This window comes from Myxocyprinus asiaticus, chromosome 40, assembly GCF_019703515.2.
Source record: "Myxocyprinus asiaticus isolate MX2 ecotype Aquarium Trade chromosome 40, UBuf_Myxa_2, whole genome shotgun sequence".
NCBI classification, from domain to species: Eukaryota; Metazoa; Chordata; class Actinopteri; order Cypriniformes; family Catostomidae; genus Myxocyprinus; species Myxocyprinus asiaticus.
Genome location: NC_059383.1, coordinates 25,244,813 through 25,253,615, shown reverse-complemented (window position 1 = coordinate 25,253,615; position 8,803 = coordinate 25,244,813). Strand labels below are relative to the sequence as shown.

General features: G+C 38.5%; 1 protein-coding gene across 1 annotated transcript; it reads left to right on the top strand.

Moving 5' to 3' along the window:
• The first annotated feature begins 1,240 nt into the window (after positions 1-1,240).
• On the top strand, positions 1,241-8,114 carry LOC127431069 (centrosomal protein CCDC61). The gene is made up of 13 exons (XM_051681304.1): positions 1,241-1,433; positions 2,203-2,363; positions 2,473-2,555; positions 2,832-2,992; positions 3,071-3,223; positions 5,125-5,326; positions 5,471-5,553; positions 5,673-5,896; positions 6,180-6,258; positions 6,599-6,802; positions 7,253-7,286; positions 7,429-7,495; positions 7,595-8,114. The coding sequence occupies exons 2-13, from the start codon at positions 2,216-2,218 to the stop codon at positions 7,687-7,689; spliced, it is 1,533 nt and encodes a 510-aa protein (XP_051537264.1). The 5' UTR covers positions 1,241-1,433; positions 2,203-2,215; the 3' UTR covers positions 7,690-8,114.
• Positions 8,115-8,803: the final 689 nt, after the last annotated feature.

Here is an 8,803-nt window from a genome sequence, read left to right as displayed (position 1 = left end):
TTCAACAGCATGAAGGGGGCCGCAGCAGACCAGCGAGCCCATGGGCCCAGAGGTACCTTAAAGCACCCCTGTTAGCCAGCACTTGTAAATTTGATCTCATGTCAGATGCCCAAGCCCCCAAAATGCATATAACAATAGTGGCTGGAGTCTCTATTTCCATGTTGCTCGCTGTTCTACCTGCATCCAGAACAGTACCTGTCGGCTTCTCTTTCTCACTGACCTCCACTAGCGTTCGGATGAGTGTCTCTAACTCATTAACCTTCTCCGTCAGCATGACTAATTCCTTACATTTTATCACATGTAAACCCCTCACTGCTGATGGAAGAAGCTATAGTAAACTTGTGACATGCAATGCAGGAAGCAATAACATGAGCGGATGCCATGACTTAACGCAATTGTTTGTTGTTGTTGTTGTTATGGTTGTTCTTGAGCAGTGAGGGTTTGAGATCAATGTGAATCCCTCACACAAATGTTTGCTGTTGTTGTGGAGGTTCCTGATCAGCAGATGTTTGTGATTGATGCAATAATCCACGTAAAACACAGAGAAAACTAATGCACACAGTCAAAATGCGAGATGCAGACAAGCAGAAAAAAAGAAAAGGAAAAAAACGGGTGCGCACGGTAATAGATGAAACAGTAGAAAAGCGTGAAAAAAACGAAGCATGTGGTAAAATGGCAAAGGATAAAATGATGAGCGTAGATGAATAAGCAATGCTAAGCAGGCTAGCAAGCTACAAACAAACAGGGCTGAGATATTCTTCTAAAAATCTTCATTTGTGTTCAGCAGAAGATAGAAAGTCATACACATCTGGAACAGCATGAGGGTGTGTAAATGATGAGAGAATTTTCATTTTTGGGTGAACAATACCTTTAAAACTGTCTCTAGACTTGTAAAATGCCTAACTACAACACCTAATTATTTTAAAAACTGTGATGAAATAAAGCTGTGTCTTTCTTAAGCACTGCCTCTGCGGATTTTCTCAATGTCACCATTTCACTGATATTAAAAATGAGCAAAACTTCAAATCAATTAACTGCAATCTTTTTTTTTTTTTTTTTAACTACGCTTCAACTCGAGTTCAGTGCTTCGAAAATCACTTTCAGGAGCGTGTGAAGGGCTGGCCGAGGGCGTTGCCACAACGAACGCTTTCCTTTTGATTGACAAATAGAGAAGCCAATAGTATTCCTAGATCTATACGAGTTGACCAATCTAATCAGTTGTGGGAGGGAGTTTAAAATTCCCGGTCATTGAGCCGCTGCTTTCAGTTGTTCGAGCTCTGCAACGACAACTTTACCAAACATGTACTCTTGAAATTAGAAGAGGTGTCGTTTAATTTACTTCATATATTTGAGGTTTATTTTCGTTGACGTTTTAAATGCAGGTTTTTAACCGTACAGCTCGTGCCTGCCTAACGCTTTTCCACCAATAACGGGTATGTTGCTGCTAGCTTGCTAGTTATGGACTGAGATACATCTATCATAACACATCATTCACTTTTTCACACGCATTTATCATCCTCTGTGGGCTAATGTTCCTCTGTAGTCTTCAAAACCATCATATCTGATTTCATATCTAATTATTTTAAATCGTTATTATGCGATTAGCCCTGCGCTGTCAGTCATCTGGCAAATCTTTTAAGGTTAGCAAGGTAACAAAAGTCATCCATCGGTTTACCAGCTGAGTTGTTTAGTAGTTTGGTTCTTCTATCGGATACTGAGTCATGAATAAATGAGGTTTCAACCTCTATCCAGCACTGATACAAGGACATTTCAGTGAAGTGTAAAGAAATATCAGTATCATTCATTGAAATGGTTCCTGACCCAAATCCTTGCTCTGCCATACCGGTATAGCAGTTGTCATTTGTAACGGACAGCTCGAAGTGTATTTGACATGGACAACACCAACAATAGCTGGATTTATGAAGTCGGACTGTCTTGTTTAAATGACTATTGATGATACAATAAGACCGTATGATTACACTCTATGTAATGTTCTGCAATATTTGTATTTGTGCACATCTATCTATCTATCTATAAGCCAGTTTTTATTATTATTATTATTATTAATATTATTATTTTTTTATCAGCCACCTTAAGTCTTTTAATTTAGAAACCTCTCATATTTCGTTGACCTGACAAATTGTTCTTCAATCAGTATAAACTGCATATTATTGAACCCTGTGCAACAATGATTCCCTATAGGCTGTCAGACGAAATGGAGGTTGGCAGAGCAGTGCAGGATGAATTGAAATTTCGGGGGGCTGAATTTGCTGTCAAGGTCGAACTGGCTGAGAGGTTACTTATTGTAGAGATTTCAGATGTGGTTACAGCGGACCAATGGAGAGGAGAGTTTGATCCTGCTTGTAAGTTGTGCTTTTGAAACTAAATATTCAGTCTGTTATTACCTTAAATATTGCTTTCCATTGTTTTTTCTAAACTACCTTTTGTATTTTTGTTTTCTTATAAAATTAGATATTGAAGACTTGACCCGGAAAACTGGGAATTTTAAACAGTTTCCAGTATTCTGCAGCATGTTAGAGTCTGCAGTCAACAAGGTAGGTCTGAAGGGCTTCCAGTTCCCTGTCATCATTTACTCACCCTCATGTTGTTCCAAAGTCTTTTGACTGTCTTTCTGTCATAGGGAATTTAGGCAGTATGCTAGTCTCTGTCACTTCACTTTCATTGTATCTTTTTTCCATTCAATCAACTATTCATTTAATTTGAGCTTATTTGACAACATAATTGATAAAGAGTGTTAATTAATTCATAATTTTTTACGATGTTATTAGTATTCACGTTGGTATGAAAAATTTTTTGATTGTCTTTTGCAGTCCAGTGAATCTGTGACCCTTGACCTCTTGACCTACTCAGACCTTGAGCTTCTACGGAACAGAAAGGCGGGTGTCGTTGGCCGACCTCGTCCTCAGCCACAGTCCCCTGCTCTCAGTGCTAAGAGATACCTCATCCTCATCTACACTGTGGAATTTGACAGGTATGTGTGGCTTTGATTACTGTTTGTTGTGATCTCTCTTAAAAGCGTTTTTAAAGGATTTAATTTTTTTTTGTGTAGGATACACTATCCTCTTCCACTTCCATATCTTGGAAAACCTGATCCAGCAGAGCTTCAGAAAGAGATTCGAGCTCTGAGAGCTGAGCTGAAAGCTCTGGGACTGAGAGGAGACCACAAAGTGTCAGACCAGGAGACACGCAGGCTACGCGCAGAGTCAGTTCTTTCTTTTGTGAAATGTTAAAGTTGTTTTCACAAGAAACTCATTTTGAGTTTCAATGCTTTGAATTTAATTTATCACATAGAAAAGGTTTACATTTTTAATTCAGAAAAATTTGAGAATCGGATAAGGAACTGTACATATAGTGGGGTTCAAAAGTCTTGAGTCCACATTGAAAATCTGGGGCTCAAAATGTAATTTAAACCTGGAAGTAAGCAGAGTTGTCAAAAGGTAAAATTAATAAAATATAAAATGAACAAGAAATATTTAAGATTCTATATTTAAGTAGCACAAACTTGTGGGGCTCATAAAGCAAAAGGGAGACATACCAAATACTAAGAAATTGTGAAATTCATGTTATTTATTACTAATAAATACATTTATAGAAATAAATAAAGCTTTTTTATTATTATTAAGCTCTCAATTTAATGAAAAATGCAAAAAAAGACACATTTTCACTAATGGTCTCAGACTTTTGAAGCTCACTCAGCCCTTTTCCACTGACATGGTTCGGGGGTACCTGGGCCGGTGCGAATTCTGGAACTGTTCCGAGCATTTCCACCGCAGAAAAGGCCGTTCCGGGGCCAAAAACCTGGTTCGACACCGGCCCCAAAAGCTTACTGGTCTCCACGCAGGAACCGATTACGTCAGGTCCAGGGGGTGTAAGGCGGGATAATATTTCGTCAACAGGTAAAGTTTTCCCAAACAACAACTTTAGCTACCATCTGCAGCATAGAGTACTTGTTCACTCTATAAAAACAAAAATAAAAAAAAACATAAAATTATCAGACATCAAAAGCGTTCAGGAAACGAACATTCTGCTTGCGATATGGTCTTTACAGAGATCTGAGATAAACTAGAGAGATCAGAAAGGAAAAAAAATATTCTACAAGAACGAAGATACAGCACAAAATGATGCATGCCAGCTGCAGTCAGACAATTGATCAAATCATACACAAATTGAAAAACACTTAAGGGAGTACAGGGACCATAAGAAGGACCAAAGCATAAGCGGCAGTGGACAGAGCAACAATGTTTTGGACTCGGACACCAAACAGCCTGTTATCTAACTGGGGCATTGAATTCAAACAGTCATGCTCAAGATAAACACAGAATCGCTGGTGTCCTCTGCAGTTGATCTCAGCAAGTTAATATATTTGCCAACTTTGTTAGCTTTCCTAACACTGTTGTAATATTATTTTGTGCATTGTTTTGTTCTGTAAAGGGATTTTCGACCAGCTACTCACTAAGTTAGGAGGATTGTGGCTGTCTGTTAAGTAAACCAATGGGATTCTCAATCAAGACGTAAACATAATATTATATGCTATGGCAAAAATCTAAATATACTGTAACTATCTGCTACACCAATGTTTATAACTGTTCCACTGTTACAGTTTACAGAACTTAGCAAGTTAAGCCGTAGTTCATACAAAGTAATGTAATTACATTGCATGTCGTCTTTAACATAGATGTCGTCTCTGACAGTCTTGTTGAGCAATGTGATAATGTTGGATTGCATTACTCCATATGTTTAAATATGTCCTCAAAAACAAGAGTAAAAGCTGTATACAAACACTGTGATGCACCGTGTTTGTTAAACTACCACGTAGCCTGTTATGTCATTGTTCGGTTCTCAAGAAAAGTGCAGCTGATTTATGATAGGCTCCATATTGCCCCAGCCTTGAACCATGTGAAGCACAGGCTCGGCATGAGAACCATCGCCATTTTGGCGTAAAAGGGCTAATTGTGTGTTGCCTTGATGTTCTATAAATTAGACCTGCGGTATTCTTTGATAATGTCAAAAAATATACATTGAACCTACAAAATTTTGAATGTTAAATGGGAGATGTTGTATTTTGAAGTATTTTACATCATGTTTTTAAATGCTCCTCATCAGATTGGCTTTGGTGAGAGATGAAAAGGAGGCCTTGGCCAAGGCTCTGGATCGTCTGCAGATGGGAGGTGCCGGTTCCACACCTGGGGCTCGTGGGCTCAGAGAGGCAGTCCACAGCCTGGAGGAACAGCTGCTGAAGGAAAGGGCAAAAAGCCAACGTTCAGCTAGCAAGAGGGGCCAGGAACAGCGCCTCCTATTGGAACAGGTGTGTCCAAGCCAATTATTGTTAAATGGTCATTAGATGGACAGACTGCTCTAGACAAGCTGTTGGCAATGGAAGATAGTCATGCATGAAATGGGTAGTATGTACCTTATTGTAACCACCTCTCAAATTCACTCTCATTGGTAGCTGGAGGAGCTCAGGGCTTCAGAGCGAGCTCTTCGGGTACGTGTTAAAAGTTTGACCACTGAGTTGGCCTTGCTACGTCGTGGGTAAGTAAAACAGATCGCCATCTTTGTTCTTTTTTTGCACAATTGGAAGCAATTCCTCTTTGCACTTCAACCTTGTGTATTGGTAAGCCTTAATGTTCTACTTTCCTCCATTTTGACAGTCGGACGACTCTGGCCATGTCTGGCCGAAGTGGACTCCGAGGTGATGGAGAGGTTCATCGGTCTTTATCCAGAGAGCGCAGTTTGACCCGTGTAGGGGTGAGAGCTCGCTCGGGCTCAAGGGAGAGGATGGAGGATAGGAGCAGGAGATCAGAGGAGAGAGTGAGGAGGGCAGATTCTTCAGGGTCTCGGAACTACATCTCAAGACCCTCACCGTCTCCAACAGGTAAGTGCTTGTAAGAACAGGATGTATTATTTTAGGTCATGAAAAAGTCAGGATATGAACCCCTGGTTTCAGTCTTGCAGCTGATGTGTGACATTTTTTCGATTTTAAAATTCTTTCTTGTATCCCAGACAGGACTATCTATTTGTAATCAATGAAAGTCGGGGGATTTTTCTATAATCAGTTTGAAAACAGCGATTATTTTTGAAATTCCGTTAGGTGACTTAAGTGTTACAGGAATTATACACTTCAGCTTCTACAAATTTAAAATAATTCTTGTTGACAGGGTCACGGGTGCCTCGGTTTGATCCTACGGCTTACATACAGGACAGACAACGGCGCCAAAAAGACGCAGAGCTGAAAAAGTAAGAGCCTTTCACCTTTTCAAGTGTTTTCTTGGTGCATATTCAGTGTATTTTCTGAGGTTTTTTGTTTTTATTGGTTATCTCTTTGTCTACAAGCATTGCCCTCTCTGTGAGCAGAAATACAGTTTACTTTGTAAGGTGTGAACTATAAGCTCTCTTTGCCACTTGCACGATTCCATTATTTTCAAATAATTTATTATCAGTCATGAATTTGGCACCTCTGTTTAAGGCCTGGTGCTAAAAGCCTGACTGAGGTTTGGCTATTATAATATATCTGTAGGCAACTAGCCTGTTTCCTAACTTCACAGACATGTATGAGGTTTGCTTTTGTTTCCAACAGTCAGAGGAAGATTAGAAGGGACATGTTGGCCTCACCATCTCTGATGGAAAGAGGGCGTTCACGGTCCAGAGAGCTTGTTCCTCAGCTGATGAGAGGAGGAAGTGCTGGCAGGGGGAGGAGTGTGTCTGTGGAAAGCAGGAGTCGATGCTCTTCCGAAGGATCTGTAGCCGAGTTTGAAGAGCTTGCTAAGCCTTTAAATAGCAGGCAAGTTTTTCAATGAAATATGTTGCTTATCCAAGGAATTGCATGTTAGTCAGTTGTTTAAATATGTAATGTCAGCTGACTTATGATTTGATAATCAGTTCAAACTGTTGTCAAATAACCAGTTTAAAGGGCTATGTTCTAGACCTTTGTACGTTTTATATATTTATTTAAGAAGAATTTATTAAATAAGTGTTATTCAAGGTTTCTAGCACACACAATTTTGTTTTTGTTTTTTTTATTAAATAGGCCTATTGTTTTTTGCTACTGTACCTTTAAGATATCTAAATGATGTAAAATTAATTACAAAACCCCCGCCAAGTTCTTGAATACTGAGTTCAGTAGAGTTGGTATGTATTAAATGTCATTATGCCTATAGTCTATAATGATCTGGAGTTCTTTTATAATGTTTGCTGGGTTTTTTTTTTTTTTTTTTTTTTTTTTTCTTTGCAGGGGAAGGAAACTGGTGAATAATTGTCCTGCTGGGGTGAGTAGCAATGTGGAGTGTTTAGTAAGGTTAAAATAATTTTAATGGAAAAACCTATTTCTCAGCATATGTCAGAATTGTGACAGTATTGGACCTCAGATAATTATTTGGAATCTCAGCTGAACTGTGCTTTTCCTTCTAGACCAGAGGAAGACACTTAAACAAAAAACCAATGTGCAGCACTCCAGCACAAAGGATGAGAGCTGCAGGTACCCCATAATGTCCCCTGTTTTTACCTATATGCATTATAATAACAAATAGAGTATATGAAAATGTAAATTTGAGCTAGACATATTTTTCTTCCATAGACACATCTATTGACACAGGTGCTGACCTGTCAGAGATTGACGCTCGACTCCAGGCCCTTCAGGACTACATGCGGGACCTTGACACTGGGCACTGACTCTTCTGAGTGGATTCAGATGTCGATTTAGGCATATTGCACAAGTTAATATTGCGACTGAATAACATGGACAGTCATTACTTGTACAACATAATTCAAACTCTGTGTACAGATGTACAGTATCTGTAACATGTAGCCATTTTTACTAATGAAAACAGACCAACACTCTCATGCCATTTTTTTTTTTTTTTATCCCTAATGTACAGTAACTTAGGCTAGACTTATGAAATGCAATTATGTTGGTTTTGGGGAGGGGGCTCTTTAGACTGTTGCCATATCAGACTTGAAGTAAACCAGAAGTGTCCAAAAGTATGACCTCAGGATTTATTTATTTTTTAATCTATATTCCTGTGTATTTTATGAAATAGTGTTTGTTCACCATTTTTTTTTATTATTATTTTTTTTATATATATATATATATATATATATATATATATATATATATATATATACATGATTAGTGTGTATGTTTTATGTCTGTTATAGCTGATCTTCCATTTTTATGCTTTATGAGATTCTGAAAAACAGTTTTTTTATAAAGGATTTTGCTCTTCATGTCTATTCTTGATAGTCATTCCTATTTAACCTCTGTAATTACACTCCCTATCATGGTGCATAAATTAATGTCATATACTATAATTTTATTGCACACATTTTTAGTCCATGTAGCTCAACTGGTAGAGCATAGTAACAGCGACACGAAGGTATTGGGTTTGATTCCCTTGGGACACATACTAATAAAATGTATACCTTGAGCACACTGTAAGTTGCTTTTGATAAGAGCATTTGCCAGATTTTTTATGATGCAGAATATTTTGGCTGCATCTAATATGCATGCTACCATTTAATTTGTGATATTTTTTTGTAGCCAAGTGGAGAAATTTCATGTAATTTAACTCGTCATAAATTGGATGTGGCCCCTTTAAGACCGGAGTTTTGAGACACCTGCTTTCCAGCACTCTCTTGTGTTAGAGACGTGAGAAGATACGTAGTCCAAAAGAGCTCTCGGTTTTGTTGATCCTTTGAGATTTCTTTGGGATTCATATGGGTTGCGTGTGGAGTTTGACCACATTTTGGCATACATGCAATGACTGGCCTGTATCGTATTTCATTG